Genomic DNA, 23,386 nt, shown 5'->3' with positions numbered 1-23,386 from the left:
TCCCTGGGTTCCGACGGGGAGGGGGGGAAGTTAAGCTGGTTGAAGTTTAACCACCACCTCCTGGGGCCCTATTGTTCGGCAGGAGGCCCGATATTTCCACAGCGACTCGTAGGATCTGATTAACCGGCTGAGACAACAATGCCGCCTGGGCCGGGCTTCCCCTTGCAGCTGCCAGCGGGCAAAGTCAACACAACGCCCGGGAGCGCAGCCTGGAGACATAGGAGCCAACTCCTAGGGGTCGACGGGCGGGGCTTACCTGCCCCCCATATTTAATTCAAGTTGGCACCTCTGTCTGGAGAGGAGCGAGGGCTTTCTTATTCAGTCCCGGGGCCGTGTACCTAGCTTCAGAGCACATGTAAAGTGATAGGGAGGAAGGGAGGAAGAGAGCGTGAACCCGAGCATGTGAAAAGTTCTTTTCGGATTCTCTCTCATAATCGAGAAGTCAGAGGCAGACTTGTGCTTCAGGGCTTGGGGAGAACAGAGTTCTCAAAACATACTGAAGAGCTTCGGCTTGATCGATTTTCTTTTATATAATAAATGGACTTCCCGGAGGTCTGCCCTCCTCTGGACTCTGTTGCTCCTCACCTTTAATTCATCCATCCAGCCATGGGCGTAGCCAGGATTTTTTTTTTGGGGGGGGCAGGACTTTGTTAACTGGGGGAGCAGGACCGACGTGATTGGTCAGTTAATTAAGTATTTCTATTGTTTTACTTGATCTGGGGCTGCTGCTGCCCCCCCCCCAACCCCCTTGGCTACGCCCATGCATCCAGTTCTCTGCCACTTCTCTGCACTACCCAGTTTTCCCTTTCCTTACCAACCTGAGATTGCACTGGTCAGGGGTCATTCCAGTTGTAGTCCAACTGGATCTGGAGGGTGCCCGTCTTAACTACCAATGCAAAAGGGTGTATCTGAAGGACCCCTCAGACCTACCTTGATGGGAACCCGAATGGGCTACCCATAACCTCTAGTAACGCCCGCTCCCTCCTTTCACAGTCACAAAACATCTGCCGATTATCCATCTGCCACCTACTTACTGCTTTCTGTCCTACCCACCACTGATGCATTTAGGTCCATTTTAGTCTCTGGACCAATAGATTTCGCTTTTTCAACCCATAGTAAGACATCCCTTCCTGGTCCTTTTGCTGAGTGGGGTCCTGGATTTGCTCTGATGGCACCACCTCGACCTACACCCACCTGGGATACATTCTATCACCAGGCTCCCTATATGAGAGAGAGAGAGAGAGAGAGAGAGAGAGAGAGAGAGAGAGAGAGAGAGAGAACGAACCAGCTACAGCCATACTGAGCTGTACGGGAAGCTTTTCCTGGGGATGCCTTTTCCTGGGCTGGGCGTTCTTACCAGTGTTTGCAACCCATCCGGTGACCCTAAACCAAGATCTGATCCAATATTACCCTAGAAGGGTGCAGGAAGAGGTCGCTTTTTGAATATGGAAACCTATTACTTCAAATATAAGCATATCATAGCTATTGGTGCCTGCACAGTCATTCTGCAGCCAATGTGGAATTGCTCTAAAAAAAGAAAATTGCAGGGTGAGCTTATGACTCGCCTTAGGTCACTCACTGAATCAATGGCAGAAGCGCAGTGGTGGTGGAGAGATTTGAATCCAAATCCTCAGAGCCAGCTCCAACTATCTAGGCACCAGGAACACACTGGCTTCCTGGGTTTGGTTGAACACATACACACGTGCATGTGGGGCTATGAAATAATCATGTCTCCTGCAAGTTCAGTGGAGACTGGATGGGATGCAGTATGGAGGGCAGTACTGAGGTTGCAACTCTATCCACTCACTGGATACTCTCCATGGGGCATTTGTTGCGAAGAGGACATCAGCAGCCAGCTTGCCCCCGCCCGCCCCCCTTGTTGCGGCTGCTGTGGCAGGCAGCTAAGGTAGGGTGGAAGCAAGAACAAGGCAAAAGGATGGAAAGGAAGGAGCCACAGATAGGCATATGGGGCAGTCAGTGGTTCTGGCGATTAGGAAGGGCAAGAGATGTGTGGATTTAGGGGGGGGGGCTTCAAAACTGTCACGATTCATCTCTGGGGGAGGGCAGCTGCTTTGCATGCAGAAGGTTCCAGATTCCAGACATTAATACGTATCTTTAGATAAGGTTGGGAATATCCCCTGTCTGAAATCACGGAGAGCTGCTGACAGTCAGTGGGGACAGTAAGGAGCTAAAGTGGACCAAGTGGATGGTCTGATTCTGTATAAACCAACTCCCTAACTTCCTGTCCCTTGAGCCGGCACCCAGAGGCCAGCAATCCCGTTAACCTGTCAGGGGAGGATCGGCAGAGGAAGTAGTAACAACCACTTGATTTTAGTATTGAGCACCTTCAAGCACGGGCTGGTACAAACTTTCAGGGCAACAGGGCGCCAACCATGAGGAAACAGGTCCTGGCTCTTCGTTCGCTGTTCCCATGAGGTCTGGCATAATCCTTGCGATTTAGGGATTATTACCCCGTCTAGGTTGTAGTCCCTTCCCTGGACTGTATCAACTCTATCAAAGCGTGAGGTGGGTAGTGGGAGTGAAGAATAGCAGATAGGTTGAAAACTACCCCGCGTCCTAGCCAGTTCTGCCAATCCAACTTTCCCTTTCTCTCCCCCCGCCTCGCAAGAGGGGGGTCAGTTTGTCTCCACACTGTAGGGAGAATCGACAAAGAGCCTACACAGCCAAGAGTTCCCGCCCTGAAACGCTTCCTCTTTACTCCCAAACGGCCCCGATCAACTTCTTCGGGCTTAACACAACACGGCCCACAGGGTTACCATGCCCGGGAACCAATGTCCCCACTGTGGAAGGACGTGTGGGTCCAGAATTGGCCTCCACAGTCACTTACGGACTCATTGTTAAAACCGTGTTTATGGAAGACAATCTTACTCGGCTACGAGTGATCGCCAAAGAAAGAAGACCTGGGGAAGCTCAGCTGTGCTTCCCAAGTAGTTTGAGAGCTGGGTTCTACAGCCTCTGCCTTGGATGCAGGGGGCCTCTCTGGTTCTGACGTGAGGGAGTGGGTGGTGGCGTTGACTGACTCGAAAAGAGACGTGGAGGGTGTAGCAGTACTGAATGGATCCCTCCCTCCTCAGGCTGGCACACGAAAAGGGCAGCCGGAAAAATCCCCATAATCACAACTGGCATTGCAGTCCAGGGGGCACTATTTCCTTATTTTTTAAAACCGAGGCGCACTTCTGTGACAGGAGAGGGGGAATTTTCCTTGCATTACTGACCATCCAGATTGAATTTTTGCAAAGCGAGGCTGCCTACTTGGACGCTGTCCGGGTCCCACGTGCGCGTTGGGTTCAGCACAAGTTCTCGGTGTAGTCACTGCAAATCTAATGCGCGGGAGATTTTCTGCTCCAGGTTTATGAGTTTCCATTGGCTTCCACTGAATAGCTCTGCCCACAGATAAAAGCAGCAGGTATCCAAACAGAATTGCTGCTATCTCGTGGTATCTCCAGGTAAAGATGGAGGGCGTGCTATTTTCTTTTTCTTTTTAATAGATGCTGAGTGCCAATATTTTTTTAGACCTGTTTACAGTGTGTAAAACTAATATTACTAAAAATGTGTCAAATAAAACTATTACTGTAAAATGAACCATTCTATGTAGATTTGCACCAATCAGCTCACACTAGATTACATGAGGGAGATATGCTATGCTGGGCAATTAAGATCCACACCAGAAAATTTAGCTCAGTTCACCCTCCCCTTTCTCCTGGGCTTCTGAAACATCATTACACACCATACACAGTCCTATTGTCAATCTTAAGGGACAGAAATGCATTAAAAATAAAAGAAAGTTCAGACTTCTGAAACTGCTGCAAATCACAAGTGGAGAGGGAGCTCTGTTGCACTCAAGTCCTGCTTGTGCGCTTCCCATAGGCATCTGGCTGGTCGTTATGAGAGCAGAATGTTGGACTAGATGGGCCTTTGGTCTGATATAATGGGGCTCTTATGTTCTTATGTGTGGTGTTCACTTTGAATACACACACCTCAAGTAAATAACAAGGTATATGCCCTGCACTAGGTGGAAGACTGGGGGCTAGAACTTAGGAAGAAGTGGAGAGAGAAGAGTTAAGGCTGATGGAAATTTGGGACATCAACCCAAGAAGGGGTGTGGATGGTATGAAGTGCATTAGCATACTCTTCTCTACCCTCTTCTCAGGGCCTTCACGCTCAGGTTACTGTCTCACTGGAAGACTGTAGCATTATAAAATTTTATAATACAAGCAGGAGCTAATGGAGATCACTCACAAAAATATATAGGCAGTTTTGCAGACTCCCTACAAGTTAGTTAAACACTGGAAGGCAACTCTTGCATCTGTAAACTAAGAGAACAAGTGTAGATTAGGAAAGCGTGTGTATAACTTTGCTCTGCAGCTTAACTAATTTTACCCTCCCCAACTGCTTCCCTTATCTTTCATTAATGTTTTCTTTGGTTCACCGTAATAGTGTAAGTGGCCATGAAGAGCTGTATAGTTATTGGGTGGGACACTGAAGGAAGTTTTTCAATATGGGGTACTATTTCTATGGAGACAGAAATCTATTTTTGTATTCTTGAATGAATCTTTGTATTCAGGCACTGATGTGGACCAGAGGTAGGGATTTTTCTCAGCCTGAGGGCTGAATTTCCCTTCTGGGCATCTTTCTGGGGGCCATATGCTAGTGGTGGACAGAGATAGAAGCAAAAGTGGGCAGAGCAACAAATGTAAACTTTGACTTTGTACAGCAGGCTAGTTTCTGCATGCACTCACACACCCCTCTCTATCCTCCATCCAGGGAAATCAATGACACATTCCAGCCAGGCAGTAACATTCAGGGGGTGAAGCAGGATGAGTGAGGGTCCTGGGTAGAGTTCAGTGGGCCATACTAAGAGGGCTGGAGGGTCTCTATTTGACACCCCATAAACCTGAGGTTCCCCACCCATGCTGTGGAGACTAGAAGGCAAGGGTGGAGACTGAAGTTGGTTCCTGGGTTTGCAGTTCCTCATTCAAGAGAGGTGCTTCTACTACCTGAAGAAATCAGGGCAGGGGAGATTTCTTCCATAAAGTAAGTTTTCCCCCTGCAAGGTGCCCTAGTATTGCATTAAACCAAAAGCTTCACCTTTGTGCAAATAATGTCCCTCCATGCAATTTGTCACTCATAAACATATGAATGAACTAATAAACATAAGAAACAGCAGGATTTACATTTGGGAATAAACCCTGGACCATCCCAAGCTATGCCAACTGTTTCTGATTTGAGTGTGGACTTATTTTAGGGGGCAAATATTGCAGTAGGGGGTCCTATAGTTCCTTCACTTGCGGGTACATTTCCACCAGCTGGTTCAAAACACATTGACTATACTATGGCCAGCACATAATTCAGGTGTTTAAAAACTTGCACTGGCTGCCCGTACACTACACTACCAGGCCAGGTTCTTGTATTAATTTACAAGGCCCTTAACAACTTAGGTCCAGGATACCTCAAGGACTACTGAATCCCTTATATCCCTGCCCAGTCACAGAGGTATTTGGGGGAATCACTGTTAATGGTCTCCATGGTTCAGCTGCACGACTCCTACCCACCAGAAGCAGTGCATTCAGTGTTGTGCGCCCAATTTTATGGAACTTCCAGTTGAGATCAGGTAGGCCCCCACTCTGTTGAACTTCAAGCACCTCTTTTATCCCAGCAGGAATTTTAATAGAAATATGAATTTATCATGTTGACAATTTTTAAATATTTTCTGAATTGTATTTATTGTACACGGGATACGGGTGGTGCTGTGGTCTAAACCACAGAGCCTAGGGCTTGCTGATCAGAAGGTCGGCAGTTCAAATCCCCACGACAGGGTGAGCTCCCATTGTTCGGTCCCTGCTCCTGCAAACCTAGCAGTTCGAAAGCACATCAAAGTACAAGTAGATAAATAAACAGGTACTACTCTAGCGGGAAGGTAAACAGTGTTTCTGTGCACTGCTCTGGTTCGCCAGAAGCGGTTTAGTCATGCTGGCCACATGACCCGGAAGCTGTCTGCAGACAAACGCCGGCTCCCTCGGCCAGTAAAGTGAGATAAGCGCCACAACCCCAGAGTCGTCTGTGACTGGACCTAACGGTTAGGGGTCCTTTACCTTTACCTTTTTATTTATTGTATACCACTTAGAGACAATTGTAGTTAAGTTGTAAAATAATTGTTTCAAGAAGTAAAAATAAATAAGTGGCAATAAAAATATATATAAAAGATACACACTAGAAAACACCTTGTACAAACATGCAATTTTGGCAGAACACAGTGGACCCTAAGGCTACTATCCTATATACAAATTCTACAGGGCTTTCATTTGAGTAGTAAAAACAACTATTTAAAAATAATTAAAATCAATGATAAGCTGAAAAACTGATTAAAACATGTGTCTACATATCTGGATAGGCTTGCCTAAACAAAAATATTTTTAGCAGGCACCAAAGAGAGTACAGTGAAGGCACCTGCCTGATGCCAACAGGCTGGGAGTGTGGGTGCTGCCACATTAAAATATCTATTTCTTACACTGTGAGATGAGTATCATGCGACACCTGTAACAGTGCCAGTTCTGCAGATTGGTCAAGTGCCATATATGGATAAGGTGATGTTTTACCATAAAGTGGCTTCCACTGCTAATAGTAAAACCAGTTAATATAATATTTTAACATGAAACTAGTGACTGGCACAGACACAGTAGTTGAGTATTACTTTGTGTCATGGTAGTGGCTGTCATTAAACTCTTGCCAAACAAATTAATAATGTCATAGTCCTGTCAGCATACTCTGTGTCATTTCTCTCTGCTACTTAGCCTGATAAGCAAGAGTGCTCTTTCTTAACGATACACCAAGTCCTAATTGCAATGGCTGCTTTTGGACCCTTCCCAGTGTCACTTGCCGCCTGATTTCCTAGCAGGAAATGTCTAATGCAAAGGTGAAAGTAGCTCAGCCAGGAGTAGTCTCTGAACAGGAACACCACTACTTCAATTTTTTATTTTATTTTTACAAAAAACTCTTTCACTTCTCCTTATGCTGATGATGTCTCTTTAATGACAAATGCAGATGCTTGTCTGGGCTGCACCACTTGGGCAGGGCTGTGTGGTGGTCAGGGACTGTGTTCTGCAGACAGAGCTCACACCCATTCTGCCCGTTGCCTGTAGCGTGTTTGCTTGGAATGACAGCCTCTAGGACATCCTCAGACAGGAGCCAGATGATTGTTTTAAAGAGAGTTGAAAGTGGTTTGAAAGAGGCTTTGCTTGTGGTGTACAAACATGTCCCCTTTGTCACGTTGTTGCTTATGTTCAAACAGATTGTGCAGGTTTTTTCAAAAATGAAAAGCCTGCCAAACTTATTGGATCAAAGATAACAGTGGAATGAGTATACACACCCAAGCAGTGTTCACTCTTTCAAGCTGCCCCCGACTTCTTGGGGAGGGGGGGGGAGATGTTTGTTTGCCTCCTCAGTTTGTATCAGGAGATGTGCAGTTTTGTCCCTTACTGTCTCAGAACAAATCTTTGCACACTTCCCCTACAGGCATGTTTCCTTTGCCTGAAATTGTAGACTTAGGGCTTGGGGTTTGTTATGTTTGGAGTTTTATGTGCTGTGTGTTACCCATGTGGATGAAGACAGGAAGTTGGTACGTTTGTAGTACAAGAAGTTACAGAATTGTTATCAAGAAAGCGCAGGACAAGCATCAGTTGCAACTAATCTAGTTTAATCACCCTGGAACATTCACAGGCACATTATTGAAAGTGCAATCATGTACAACTTCACCATTAACACATTGGGGGCAAATCATGATGAATGTGCAATAAAAAAGACATCTGGAGGGGCTCTATGTTTCAACAATTTCCCCCTCCCCCCAATATATATTCAGATGTAATAAACATAATCATATTAATTACTTTAAAAAGACAGATATGCCAACAATAGAAATGGAGGGGTATGAAGTTTGAGTATAAAATTAGTGTTAGATAAACTAGGGAGCTAAGACTGACTGCAAGTACATTGTACACTGACAGGCAGTGGCTGGCTATCCAGGGTTCCAGACAGGTGCATTTCCCAAATCTATCTGGAGGTACCAGGTATTGAACACGGGATCTTTTGCATGCAAAGCATGTGCCCTCCCAGAACATTAAGTTATATATTATGTAATCACTCATTCTATATGGTTCAAAATATGAATTTAAGACTCCAGATTTCAAGATTTCATAAACTCCAGATTTCATTTTAAAAACATTCAGTAATGTAAAAGTGTACTGTTCTGGTTAATCAATTTAAGACTCTACAATCAGTTCACTGAAACCTTTTTGTCCTTCTGTTTCTGCAGTGGGAACCATAGCACAATGTGTCGCACTATGTCAGTGGACAAACCCCAATATGTTAGGATGAATCTTTAGATAATTCCAGAACTCTGCACCCACTATTTCTTCATTTTTCATATCAGTATCTTGTTAACAGGCAGCAGAGTTGAAGTATTCTGGCTTCACTGGGGAGGAAAAGGAAGAGACTTTTTAGCTTAATTCCCTCTAAGGTCAGAGGAGTTAATTTCATTGTGAATGGTTCTGTGGCTATTGGGTGTGGCCCAGCAGGACAGCATGAGCACTACTTGACTGACAGCCAAAGTGGGCAGGACAGCATTTGGGGGAAGGTAATTCTTTAGCATCACTTGCTATAGCAGAAGCATCTTCCCCTTCTGGCCTCTAGGATGTGGTTTTCCAGCTTGCTTGCAATGATAGCCTGTAATTCCTTTGGCCAAGAGCAATCTGTTTTTATTCGCCTTTTGATCCTGGAAGCAGGTATGAGGGGGTAGTATGTTAGAAGCCTGCTTTGCAGCTACAGTAAACTGCTTCCTTTCACAACACTAGGACTTCATGGGCATCAAATGACACAATGTTTGCTATAAAAATCTGGAGGTTTTGGTTTAGTGAAGTTCTGCAGGTTGAAGGGTAGAAGAAGGGCATAAGAATGGAGTAAAAGTCAGTGCAAGAAGAGAACTGTACTCCAGTGAAGACAGGACTATGTAGAAATGAACTGTATGAGTAAGAAGGGTTTACAGCACAGTCCTGTACAACTCATGACTGCACAAGCCAAACAGAGCCCAGAAGCCTAATGCTATCATTGCCAGGTGCTATACAACCCCACTGTTCTTGTGGTCTCAAATAGCAAAAGCAATAGATGTACTGAGATCTCAGTGAGCCCTTATACTCGTATGGGGCAGAAAGGTGATTTTTAAAAATACTATAAACCGCCCTGTGATCTGCAGATGAAAGATGTCATTCAGCTTGGCAAGTCCAAAGTTGTGTAGATCTATGTTGCAGAAAAAGTTTCAGGATGTGTGGAACTTCAGCTTACAAACATGATGATATTAAACAAAAAGTCCAAGAGAACCCAATATGTGCTCCGAGTTCTGGGTGCTGCAGTTCTAAACTTGTTGTTAGACATGGTATATGGCAATATTTGGAATATTGATAGGCAGCAAAAGATTTAAATTATTATTATTATTATTATTATTATTATTATTATTATTATTATTACTAGGGAAGGTATAATTTTTCTGCCTCAGGCACCAGCATCCCTTGGACTGCCTCTGTGCAAAAGTAAAGGTAGAAGGTTATGTCCTATCTCTAGCTATAAGGGCAGGAAAAGTCTGATCAGTCAAAGGACTAAGGTTTCACAGACTGAAGATTAGAAATTTAGGGAAGAGAATATTTTGTGACTTAAAAAAGCAAATGTTTGCATCAAGGAAAGTGGAGCCCAGGCTAAAATTATGTTTGTGTGAATTTGCTTGAATCAGTACAATGTACCCTCATTTCATCAAAATTTAATCCTCTGCAGTATATTTTGTGAAAAATAGAGTAGAACTAAACAAAGGATGAGAGGAAGCAAGTGCTGAGTGGAAGAGAAGGAAAACAGATTAAGAGACATAGATTCTGTGCAGAGACAGAAGAAAAACCATGCAAATCACACAGACCAACACAACCCCAACCAATGCCCTGCTTTGGGTTTTGCACCTTTGTTCTAACAAAGGAGTCCACATCCTTCTTAAACATTTATCTACCACCAAGAAGGCTGTAAGCTTGTAGAAAAAAGAAGATGTGGTTCAGCTGATTGATGCTGGCAATGCTGCATTGTATAGTGCATGTGTAAAAGACACTGCATCAGAAAGCCCAACTTTTTTATCCAAGGTCTTCATTACACACACATTAACAAAGTGGGGTATAGATTTTATGAACAGAACAGGTGTAGTAGGAGCCCAGATAACTATCAATCTTGGATTCCTATCACTGTCCACTTTCTTTTCCCTGCTTTTTACTTTGAATGCATCATCTCCAAGTTTCAAGGCTAGCATCTGTGATACAGAAAATAAGAAAAAAATAAGCAGAGGTAGGACAATAGACAGCTGTAGTGTGGAAGGGGATACTGCCCAACTATGGTGCCCAACATGGCAAGAAAGAGGGGAGAGAGAAGGAACAGAGTGGCATAGCTGTATTCTGGAGGAGAAAAGTCCATCTCTCTTCCAGTTGTTCCAGGAAGAGGGAGAGGTTCAGTGCAACAACAGCATTTCTGTCTCTGTGGAAGAGTCATTTGCATCAGCCAAATAGCCCTTTTGCCTTCTTCCTTTTGCTCTTGGCAATGGGCAAATGAACTTTCTGGGTCTGGGAGGAAGGTACCTGGAAAGAAGAGGCAATAGTTAGAACCAATCAGTTAACAAATCAATTCATCAGTAGGAACAAACAAAAACAATTACAGCCACACAGGATCTCTCTGGTATATTCACTTCGAGCATTTGGCTATCCAGACACAGAGCTTACAGTTGTTGCATGGGTTGTGAACAGTAGCAAGTAGCTGGCAGTAGCACTTGGTAATGTTGGTTGGTCATGGGATAAATGTGTCTTTTGTATATCTAACTTATGAAGGTTACATCTGTGGGGCAAAAAGAAGCTGGAGGAGTCCACAGGACATCCATGAGTTAATCAATCTCACAGTGAACAAGGGAAGTCCCTACTCCAGACACCAGCTAGTCCTCTTGATGGAGGGCACTCAGTAAGGGGATGGTGAAGCATGGTTTGGATTGACCAAGACCCCCTTGCCTATGCCATTTCCCCTTTGTTTATATGAAAACTACATTTCTAAGGACTCTCTAGTTACTCTTTTTCATGCAGTAAATCAAATCTTGATTTTGCTTTGCACTGACATTTTAGTACTATTGTTTTTCCACATGGCCAAACTTATATATTCACTTATTTATACAACACGTGCAATTTGTACTCATTTGTAACAGGGATAGACACCTTTCCATTAGTAAGCTCCGCTGTGATAGAACATCATATTTTTCTAGCACTCAAAATGCAATATACAATCACTGGGGAAATGTAATTCTCTCTCCCAGTCACTGCAATCTGGAATGCTGTCTGGAATGCAGTTTTATGAATGTCACATACACTTATTGCCTAGTGCCTATAACAACACTACTGGCAAATGACTTAACTCCTCGCACACACAAATGCCATCCTCATTTTATGAGCTTTCAAAAATTTGTATGCGCTGGCAGGGTCAGTACATGATCTTCTCTTCCCATGTGACTTTGCTACTTCACATATCACTGGAGCACTGCGGGATAGAATAATATGAAAGTGGCAACCATACTGCTTCAGCAAACTAGGCCTAGGTCTGCTTTCAATTCCTGTTTTCTCCCCTTCTCATTAGTTTCTCCTTATTCTGTAAAACCCATCTGCCCTTTTAAGTCTTTCTTCTACCAACAGTATACACTTGCCTGGAAAAACCTCCTCCTAATCTATTAAGCTACCTCCCAACACTTTTCCTACTTCATTCCCCTCCCCCCCCCCCCAAGCATAACATGTTTCTACTGTCATCCTTGGTCACATCCTCGATGGGTGACTGCACAGCTCCTGTGGCTCCCAGTATGAATCCCTATGAAACTGCTGCCAGAAGGATGAAGGCAGATGTACATTTAAAAATGTCTAAGTGAAGAGACCATAGCTTAGTGGTAGAGCACATGCTCCGCATGCAGATGATCCCCAGATTTAAACCCTGGCATCAGGTAGCAGTAATGGGGAAAGCCTTTGGCCAAGAACCCTGGAGAATCATTGCCAGTCAGAGTAGAGAGCACTGGACTTGGTGGACCATTGAGATGAGTCAGAAAAAGGCACCACTTCTATGCCTTCTGCTGCTAGGGAGCTCTCTTCCTTTCCTATTTACATTACAAATATACCTTGACAAGCCTTTTGCCATGCACCCCCAACCCCCAATACAGCTGGTATTCAGTAAGCGGTGAACAACAGCACCTCACACTCCCTTGTGTTTGTTTCCAAACTGTAGACATTCACCTGCCCCTTTCTATTCCAAGCTTGCAGGACATACATGGGCTGGCAACCTATGGTTTGCTTACTCCTCCACACCTCTGTGGAGCTGGCAGACCACTATATAACACAACAGAGCTGCAAAATCTAGTAGACGCATCAGGATCTCTGGGAAAGTTCCTGTGTCTCTCCATCCACATTCACGGCATGGTTACCCCGAATCATATCCTCATACATCTATCCCCTCCCTGGCCCATTCCCACATGTACGCTGAGGGGCTCCTCTCACCACTGTGTCTTGTGTACACTGTGCAGCTGCTGACTGCGATTCAGTCTTCTCCTCAGTTGGCAAATCTGCAGCCTTCTGGGCAAGGTCCTGGAAGCTGGCATGTTCAGGACTCTCACAGTCTCCTGATAGTGTCAAATAAAAACAATATACATGGGAGCAAGGAATTCAGTAGGCCAATGTACATAAGAAAGAGCAGGGGCAAGGGATAGAAATCAAATAAATATATTTTTGTAAATTGACATCTCCTATCTACCTAGGTACCTACCTTTACAGAAATATAAATCCTTCCCCCTAAGATCACAGAGCTGTAGAGTAACAACAGTAGTGTCCTAGGAAAGGATAATTTTAGTTTAACAAGAGGCCATCTCTTCTGGCTTCATGTGATTCTGGGGGTAGCAGCAGCAACTAACCCACAAGTCTATCCTCCCTCCAACATCTAAGGAAGATAATTCACATCCTCACTCTATACCACTTACATAAGTTTAAAACTTGTAAATGGAAACAGCTGGAAGGATTTGGGCCATACTGAAATGTTCAGGGGAACACTAACAGTAGGGAAGGCAAATATGATCACATTTTATTTAGTTATCCAAATGTATAGCTTTGCTCATTAAATTTCATAGTACCATATTTTTCGTCCCATAGGACGCTCCGTCCCATAGGACGCACCTAATTTTTTTGGGGGGAAATAAAGGGGAAAAAATTCCCTTTATTTTCCCCCCAAAACCAGGTCGGGGAACAGCGGGATGGCGGCGCTGCGCCTCCCTGCTGTCCCCCGAGCTTGTGCGGCTGGCCGATGTCTGCCTGGCGCGCGGGGCACTCTGCTTCAGGGCATCGCGCGCCGGGTGGGAGGCTGCTATCCGCAGCATGGGGAGCCCTGCGAGAACTCCCGCAGGGCTCCCCATGCTGCGGATGTCTGCCCAGCACGCGGGGCATTCTGCTTCAGGGCATCCCGTGCGCTGGGCAGCAGGCTGCTATCCGCAGCCTAGGGAGCCCTGCGGGAACTCCCGCGGGGTCCCCAGGCTTGCTGATAGCTTCCTGAAGCTTGGAGAGGGAGAGGGGTCGGTGCGCACCGACCCCTCTCCCTCTCCAAGCTTCAGCGAAAGCCTGTATTCGCCCCATAGGACGCACACAGATTTCCCCTTCATTTTTGGAGGGGAAAAAGTGCGTCCTATAAGGCGAAAAATACGGTATTTTACAAAATTTAAAGTATCATCAATAAAAGAATAAAGAATAAAAAGTCAGCAAGAGTACATACAGAAGCAGTCATAGAAGAAATCAGTCCTTGACGATTTTTTGAAACATAATTTTTATTGGCTTCCATAAAGGACAGAAGGGGGAAAATATGTGTGTCTCTTTTTTGGAATAATTCCAAAGAATTAGGACTGCCACTGAAAAGGCACTGATCCTTGTAAAGACCTCAACTGCCAGGAGAGAGAGCATAGGGAAGGAGACTTTCCCTAAGATAATCAGGACCCGAGCATTTGAGGGCTTTAAAGGGTTAAAAAGCAGCACTTTGAACAGGGGCTTGAATCAAATAAGCAGGTAGCTCGCACATGGCCATAGCCAGGATTTATGTTAGCAGGAACAGGATTTGGGGGGGGGGGGGAGAACTGAGCTATCTGCAATGTGATAGGTCAGTTAAGTATTTTTATTATTTACTTGATTTAAGCGGGAGGCAGCTTCACACACATACACCCCGCCACCTGGCTACTCCCATGAGCACAGATGCCTCAAAACAGGTGATATAGGACCATACTGATAGGCACCAATCAACAGGCAAGTAGCTGCATTATGTACTAGCTGAAGCTTCTGAATAGACTTTGAAGGCAGCATCATATGGAGTGCATTGTGGCAATCCAACCTTGGAATAACTAAAGCAGGGATGGGGAACCCCATGTCTAACGCCAAATGCAGCTCTCCAGGCTTCTCTCCAGACCACACTCCCTCCCCAGGCTATAACCCTGGCTGGCCTTCCTTCAGATCATCAAGTCTTTTTGCCTGGCCTTAATGTCTCTTTGTACACTGATTGACTCTTCCTTGCCTACATGGAGTATAGAGAAGGGTGTGCAAGTGTGTATAAATTAGAGGTCTTTACCATGGTGTCTTGTGAAGGTTTCCAATGGTGTGCCTGGGCAGGTGCAACAGACTCTGAGCTTTCACTTTTTCTTTTTTTTTAAAGTAAGTCTCTAGCTCTTCTAGAAAGGACGTTATGGGGCAGAATGTGCAAATTCTTTTTTAAAAAAATAGTTTTTATGAAGGAGTTTTTGTTTTAGAAAGCAAACAGATAAACAGGGAAAGGTACATCTATTGTCTCTACATTCAATTCATAGTCTTTTTCACAGTTTGTTTATATTTGGTGAGAGACCCTTTTGTCATAGACATCACAGTTTGGGGGAAATGAGTGGGAGAGAGAGAGATGGGGGGTATTGTTCTTTTATTCTATTGCCTATTACTGTATTAGTTTAGGTGGGTTGTCAGCATCACATGGGTAGGTCCTTTGTTTATGTATTTATTATTGATAATGCGAGAGGTCCTACAACTCGCATAATCCCTAGCTAGCAGGACCAATGGTCAGGGATGATGGGAACTGTAGTCTCAAAACATCTGGAGGGTCAAGGTTGAGGAAGCCTGGGCTAGGGGTTCCCAAGCTTGGTTGATTTCATTCAGCTGAATCCAGTGTGGCTTGTTTTTTTGGGGGGGAGGGCTAGGTTGTTGGGTCAGGCAAGCCATATTGATTTTTATGCTGTTGTGGGGGGATAGGTCATTGTCCCGTTGTGCTGTGTTTGTGATAAAGGGGAACCACACTGGGGCATAGCTGTCAACTTTTCCCTTTTCTTGCAAGGAATCCTATTCGGAATAAGGGAATTTCCCTTTAAAAAAGGAAACGTTGACTCCTATAAAAGGAGGTGAAGGCGTTCTCCTTTGCTTGTCCCTGTGTTAGTTTGAGTTTGTTGGTTAACTTCTCTAGTAGTGTGGGTTCCCACACATTTCGGTGTCCATGGTCTATGTTCACTCCCGATAGGTTCTTCCAGTGTTTAGTTACAATATTGTGTAAGCATCAGATTGTTGGGGGTGGTTGGCTCTCTAATTTTGTGTTATGTCATGTCCTCCAACAGCAGTCATTTTGTGACTGGCTCTCCCAGTATTTCTTCAAAATTCAAAATGTGCTCACAAGTCCAAAAAGGTTAGCAGCCCCTGGTATAGATTCTAGCCTGTTGTACAAAGATACGTGCCAGTGGTGGGCAGAAGCCAAAGGCAAAAGTGAACAGAGCAATACATGTGAATGTGGCCCTTGAAAGACTGCCCAGAAAGGAATGTGATTTGGGGGCTGAAAAAGGTTCCTCATCCCTGTACTAAAGCATGAACTATAATGGCCAGAGTGGCCAGTGCTTAAGAGAGATGAGCAGGAATTGCAAGGAGAAATGGCAAGGGGGTACAAGAGAATAATACACATAAAAATAGCACATCAAGAGGTTGTTTCACTCTCTTGTGGGTAGACTAGCTTTCTTTCTTTTTTTGAGCTAGAAGCAGCCCATCTGGAGATGCATCAGGAAAATTGCATGGCTATTTTGTGGCAGTTCAAAAACATCAAAGTTAAGATTATTCCTGTTTATGGCCATTGCCAGATGTATTCCTATCTTCACAAGAGTAGTGTCACAGTAGACATCCTTCCCATTGCATGATTCATTTACTCACCTTCCCAGTGCCGTTTGCAAGCTGCTCTAGCCTGCTTTTGGGACACTGACACATAGAGCTCTTTCAGGTTAGAAGTGAATTGGTGCCCATCTCCCAGGCAGCAAGCCTGGGGCAAGATCTGTGAAGCAAAAGAGAAGCATGTCAATCTAGCTATGAAGCATGTCAGAGGTGGGAATACAAGAAACTAGACTACACAACACAAGAGAGCCTCATTTCAACTACAGTGGTACCTTGGTACTCAAATGGCTTGGCTTCTGAAAAACTCGGCTCCTGAACGCCGCAAACCGGGAAGTAAATGTTCTGGTTTGGGAATGTTTTTTGGAAGCTGAAAGTCTGACACGGCTTCCGTTTGAGCGCAGGAAGCTCCTTCAGCCAATCAGAAGCTGTGCCTTGGTTTTCAAATGTTTTTGGGCAGTACTTTTTTCTCAAAAATTGTTTAGGGGTACTCTCATTTTCCTACTGATATTGAAATACTGCCCCTCAATGAGGCCAAACTTAGATTCACAAAATGTTTAGGGGTATGCGTACCCCTGCATCCCCCCAGAAAAAAGTACTGGTTTCGGGAGTCAAACCAACTCCCGAAATGGATTAAGTTTGAGAACCAAGGTACCACTGTGCAGCTCACCAGATAGGCACTTAGAAGGATGCTGATTCTGTACTACAGTGTTACCAATAATGCTTGTGATAGAAAAGGCATCTCAGTAGTTGTACTGCATACTAAACAGCCGTAATTGAGAAAATATTTTAGTCGTAAAGCACATGCTTTGCATACAGATGGTCCAGGTTCAATCCTCGGTACCTCCAGTTAAATGGGTGATGTAGCAGGTGAGGGGAGGGATCTCTGCCTGATATTCAGGAGAGCAGGCAATACTGGGCTAGATGGACAAAAACACTGACCTGTTATAAGGAGCCTCATAGATTAATTCTTGCAATGGCTCTCACTGCGAAACAATCAGTGCTTCGAGTATCACTTCCTGGGGAAATTCTCACTATACATTAAAGGATTTCCAATTTTCAATCTGGAAGCTAGAAGGAAATGGGAAAGATGCCCAGTTTCACCAGATCCAAAAGGGGGTAGCTACAGTGTTTGGAGGAGGAGATCCCAGCTGCTGCTGCTACCTACACCAGGAATGTGCAAAGTCCATTTCGGGGGGCCTAATCCAGCCCGCTGATCAATTTAATCCAGCCCCCATGGGAGTATATGTCCTGGGGTAAAATCCTTTAAAAAAAAAGCCCAGCAACTTCAAGGTAAACTTCAGTCCTAAAAAAGCTCAACAACTTTGGCCGGCCCTCACACATGTTCACTTTGAAAAAGGTTTGGGCACCCAGATACACACACTGATGAGGAAGAGCTGTGAAACAGCCCCCCCTCTCTTTTATGACAAAATGGTGAGGAGAGCTATCATCACAGGGTGAGGGGCACAAGGCCTACACCCACCCCTGAACACAGTGAGCCCAGCCTGCTGCCTGCATTTCAAAGGCTTCCAGAGATAAATTCTCTGTGCACTGTGCCTGCTCCACACCCAAACAGTCGGGAGAACAAAGTGTAACAGATAACAGGGCAGTTCCTCTCCAGGCACTCACCCACTGAGCTGCTCAAGGCCAGAGTCCAAAGGCAGTGCCTGTCACCCACTCCTCCCACTCCAGGCCATAGGAATGGCACAAGGCTCCCAGCTAATAGTAGAGGGGACAGCAGGCTGACAGAAAGGGGTGAGGAGTGAGAGAGGAATGTCACACAGGTCTTCATACAACTCCCAAACCACCCTAAACTCTTTCAGGACCATTTGAGCATCAAGTAGGGTTCCAGCTTCCCTCTGGCAACTGGTCATTTGCATATATTAGATTAAACATGTTAAACTGCCTTATACTGGGTTGCACCATTGCTCCAGTATAGCCTAGTGTTGTCTGCTCTGACTAGCAACCACTCTTCAAGGCTTCATGCAGTGGTCTTCCCCACCTCTGCAAGATGAGATATTAGGAACTGAACCCAGAACCTTCCTGTAAAGCAGGTGATCTGTCACTGAGCTACAAGGATATTCCGCTACATGTGGCGGGGTGAGGGGAGCTTATTCTTCAGATGTGGAGATCTTCCTATTCTATCCAAATGCCAACATCCTAGAAAATATTAATGTGAGGTCCAAGGAACTAAAGGAGGCTGGGATCACTAATTTGGGAGATATCCTACTGAGTGGCAGAAGTCATGTAAAATAATCTGGGGATAATCTGACGTCATCAATTTCTGTTGTGTACAGAAGTCTGAATGGAAGCCTCAGCTTCACGATGCAGAGTAGTGGGACTCTGCCTATCAACTCCCTTCCCTACAACATGAGGTTTGTGACATGAAGCTGGGTCCATATGAATCACTCTCACTGTAATGCAAGCGTGTGTTTCTCCTTCACCAAAATGAGCAGACATTTGCCTGCTACAAGTTCAGACAAAAGGCTCTGCCATTGCATTGTGACTAGAGCACATTCTGCAAATGATATAAATAATGCACCTGCTCTTTGATCTATCATTTTGGGTTCAATGGAAGTAAATGGTTCCACATCAACAGAAGAGGCAACTACACAGTTGGGAGACGACCACACACACCAAATCAAGCTGTCCTGATGGCAAAAGTACTGTTAAAGAAAGCAAGGAGGTTGGGATACAGAGGATATAATCACCAAGGGTAGGCAGTTAAGGAGTATTGGAAATGAACCTATAGGCTATGACAGGGAATAACAGGATGAAAAGACTTATTCTTGCAGTTGCTAATGAAAGGCCCTTCCAGTGTAACCAAAGCCTTCACAGAAAATGCTTTTATTTGTATGTGCTTATGTTACTTGGTTCTTCTGAGGAATCCAGACACTTTCCTTCAAAGTGCTTCTGCTGCAGGAAAATCACATATTCCCAGTACTGAAAGGATAATATTATGCCACACAGCAAATGCAACCACTCGTCTCCCCTAATCATACACACATTTGGATTGCAAATGCTGCAGGATTGTGGGCACCTACTGACTATGGCCCATAACATGACTGGAGATGAGTGACAACCCTTTGCCATGCCGATGTTATCATATTTTTTGTTTCTCCTTACCACTTGGAAGTTTTGAGTACTCATTTGCTGTTCCATGAAGCCCTTTAACAACTGTGCCTGCAGCACAGCCTCTCACCATTTTATTACACTTTATGATTTTGTTTCTCTTTTCTTTGGAGGCTATGCAAAGGAGGACACAAATATCTCATTTTACCAATACGAGCATAATGAAAAGCTGCTCCTTTGAAATAAAGCTGCCCCACCCCACACATTATGTTGTACATTATGGCACTGAGTTGACAAGCATCCAGAATAATATGTGCAACCACTGGAAAGGCCCACAGAGTCTTTGGCAAATGCTGCATTCACCTTTTACAGCCATGAAGGCTAGAAGGAGGTGCTTTTTCAAATGAAACCTAGTGTTATGACCTATTCATAGTGACAGTGTGATTATATCCACCCAGTATAATTCAGTACCTCAGCAATTTTAGGGAGCGTTCACCCTGTTCACTGATACAATATGGTCCAGAATACCATATTCAAAACAGAAACAGAACAGAACTACTGTGTGTTTTCCTGCATGTCTCTAAAAGGAGAAGGCAAACACATTGGCCAGAGGTATACCACTAAGGAAAATGAAAGGAAGGGATTGCCAGGGACTTGAGCAATTGTTAATGGTCACTGCATCTACAAACTGTGCTTTTCTCTATAGCACATGGTTTGGCTTGCTTGCTTGAGCCATCTTGTTCAATCTGTTCCTCTGTAGATGCTTTTTCCTGCAGTACCCCTGCTCTTTTCCTGAGGGACAGTGGACTTGTTTGCAGGGAGGGAGTAGTGGGTGGACTTGCTTTTGAGAGGAGCCTAGGTTTAGATAAACCTTTGTCCCCTTCATACCCCACAAGAGGGACCGCAAACAAAAGGTTTTGCTTATAACCATTGAGATCAGCATTTTCATCAAATCCAGCCTGTGGTGAGTTGTAAAACTGGCAGGTGAATGAACCCCAAAGGTAGGGCAAGAATAGCCAATAGGCAGTTGGAGGTGCCAGATCAAAGGCAAAGACATAGTCATAACTCAAGGAAAAGTAAACAGCAGGGGACCGGCACAGAACAAAAACAGTGTACCAAGGGCAGGCACCGTGGCGGGTCATTGCCACCCTTCCTTGCTTTCCCCATCCATTCACTCCCCCCTACAATGGTAATACTGGCAGAAATCAAGGTGGTAGTAAATCCCAGGGCATGGTGACCCCCACTGCTTTCTCTAAGCCACTGCCAGAAATTGTGCTCTGTGTATCTCAAAGCCTATGGTCTCTCACTAAGACAAGCACTGATTCTTTGCACAAAGCTAAGGCTCAAGTGCCCCATGTTACTCTGGACCGTAAGCCCCATGATGGCAGAAGACATTATGGCAATGACTGCAGAGGATGAGCAAAATGTCTGCACTTGTCATTCCAGAAAGGGATTCTCCACATATTCATAGGAGAGCCATTAGACCCATTTTGGCATGTAAGTGGTATATAAATAAATAACAGGAACATAGGAAACTTATACAGTGCTGCACCATTATCCCATTTAGCTCAGTATTGTCTACACTGAGTGGCAGTGGGTCTTCAGAGCTTCAGACAGGGGTCTTTCCTGGACCTATGTGGAGATGCTGGGGACGGAACCTGGAACCTTCTGTATGCAAAGCATGTGTTCTACCACTGAGCTGTAGCCCTGTCCATGAGAGCAGAAGGTATATATTCCACTGTGACGCCCTTGGGGCTATTAAGGCAGCAAAGATGAGTTGGGGTTATTAGCATGTCTCTGTAGAGCAGAAACTTGCCTAAGTAACACAAAATAAGCTCATCTTGCCTAAGGAAGCTCTGGTGCCATCTGGTGTTGACAATGCTCCAGATTTGTTTTTTAAAAGAAGTGTCTCAAGGCTCAATCCTCATTAGGTAACAGACCACTATGAACCAAGCATGGCAGAGACTGAACAACACACCAAAATCTCAGAAACTGGTGTTCCCTCTGTTAAAACTGCCCATCCAGTGGATTCATAGCACCTGTGCACTCACTGTTTCCATAGGAAGCCCATCCTTATAGTGCATTTTAACCCATTTGGAGGGAAAAGGAGAGCAGGAGAGCACAAAATACCTTCTTTCCTCTTTGTAACGTAACAGAACACAACATAACATCTGCTTTTGCTGTCCAGTATCTGAACCCTGTTCAGATGGCTAGCCACTCTTTGCACCCAAGTGGCATCTACACAGTTTGGGTAATCACCCCAGTGGGGGTTACATCAAGCTGCTAGATGTGTTAATCATCACACATCATTCTAGTCTTGCATTTAGTTTAATTCCTGCAATAGCCCGGAATAGCAGCAGACTGTTGGTGGCAGCTGGTTAACTGTAAGAAATCTCAATCTCAATTTGCTGCAATCCTAATTGTATCTACCCAGAAGACAAGTACTTTTGAATTCAGTGGGACTTACTCCCAGGTAAGTGGGAATAGGAATGCAGCCTCAGTTCTTAAAGCAAGTTGGATTCTCATAGCAAAGGACCAAATATGTAAAACCAGGTTAAAATGTGTCCAGTACGGCATATTCAAATGTCATGAATTCCTAAGCAAAACTTTTGGAGTAAAGTATATAAAATAGTCAAGCGAGTAATCAAACAAGCTAACTCTCAACAAACAGAACCATTCCAAGACACAAATACTAATTGGCTAACAAGGCACATTATACTTCCTCACATGATGTCATCATGTCTTCCTCCTCAAGGCAAAACAAAACAAGGAGACATTTTTCAAGGCTGTCAGAATTCAAAACTGAATGTGTTGTTCAGATTTTCAGAAATCTGCATTGTTTACAAATGAACAACATAGGTCCACAGCCCCATTCAACTCAGGATTTCCACAGCAATCATTGTCTAAAAGAGAGGTTATAACTACTCCACAATGCCATGATTTATGAAACCTTAGGCCACCTACAAATGTCACCTAATTCATTACTAATAGGTTACTTAAACAGTCCAGAAACTGCCCCAAGCAGCCTAAACTGTCGCCTCAGTATTCTGCTCATTCTCCCCCTCCCCCCCCCAACAGATAATTTATTATGGACTCCATGTGCCTGAATCCAATGCACCAGCTCCTTCACAAGATAACCAAAGCTTTCTAGGACACTGCAGTAAAAAATGTCCCAAAGATAGCAAAATCGCTACCAAGCAATGTCCAGAAGGGAGTCACTGGGGAAGATGCCAAAAAGCGCACATGCCATTCCCTTGCCTGGGAGCTGTTGCTGAGGTGGGTGGGTGGTTTGGATTGTCCCTGTACAAAATCAGCAAAAAAAGTTGCGTCTCAGCTGAGCATGACGGATGCAGAGTGCTCGCCAGCATGAGTTAAATGGGGGTATGCTGCTGCCTGTGTTATGACTACCTGACAAGGCCAAGTATGTATCAGATGCCAGCAGCTCAAGGCTAAGGTTGGGAGGAGGACTAGAGGATTTACACAGTAGGCCATCTAGGAACTCAGTGATCTGCAGGGCACTGGGGCAGAGATTCTGAGCCTTCAACTCCTAGGCCAAGAGGGCAGAACTAAGGTTTGCCAGGGAACAGGGGAGCCACAGCACAATCCATTCTGCAGCTGTGAGATAGGCAACACTTTATGAAGGACATGTCAGAATTCCTTTCTGTGGGACAAAGGTGTAGAATAGTCATGAGACCCCCCCCCCCACCCTGGGGGATGGACAGGCTGATGTTAGATCTCATGAGGGGTTGGGTGGAAGGCTGATCTGTAGCAACATTCCTCAACCTGGTGCCCTCCAGATGTTAGGGACTATACCTCCCATTGTCTGTTACTAGTGTCCACGCTGGCTGGGATGATGGGTCCCATAGGCCAAAACATCTTGAAGGCGCCTCCTCTATTATTTGTCCCTAGCATCCGGTATTCCAAGGCATCATTTAATAAGAGCTTCTATGGGCAAGACATGGTGTAGCAGATAGAAGGATTTTTAGGGAGCCAATGAATGAGTGGTAGAATTATTTTAGCTAGGAAGCATCCCCACTTTTTTTTTTAAT

The 23,386-nt window shown here is 44.8% G+C and overlaps 1 protein-coding gene across 2 annotated transcripts in view; it reads right to left on the bottom strand.

Annotated features, from left to right (window-relative positions):
• Window positions 1-7,697: 7,697 nt before the first annotated feature.
• NHEJ1 (non-homologous end joining factor 1) overlaps window positions 7,698-23,386 on the bottom strand; it is a 106,597-nt gene continuing 90,908 nt past the window's right edge. For both annotated transcript variants that reach the window (XM_083444931.1, XM_083444932.1), the window contains 3 exons: window positions 16,311-16,428; window positions 12,612-12,733; window positions 7,698-10,673 (listed from right to left, as the gene is read on the bottom strand). In XM_083444931.1, coding sequence (XP_083301057.1) covers window positions 10,593-10,673; window positions 12,612-12,733; window positions 16,311-16,428 — 321 coding nt within the window. In that variant the 3' untranslated portion in view covers window positions 7,698-10,592. The remainder of the gene's footprint in view (window positions 10,674-12,611; window positions 12,734-16,310; window positions 16,429-23,386) is intronic.

The sequence above is a fragment of the Podarcis tiliguerta genome (assembly GCF_965153285.1).
Source record: "Podarcis tiliguerta genome assembly, chromosome: 1".
Taxonomy (NCBI): Eukaryota; Metazoa; Chordata; class Lepidosauria; order Squamata; family Lacertidae; genus Podarcis; species Podarcis tiliguerta.
Note: the sequence above shows the minus strand (reverse complement) of the source record. Positions and strands in the feature narration are given on the sequence as shown.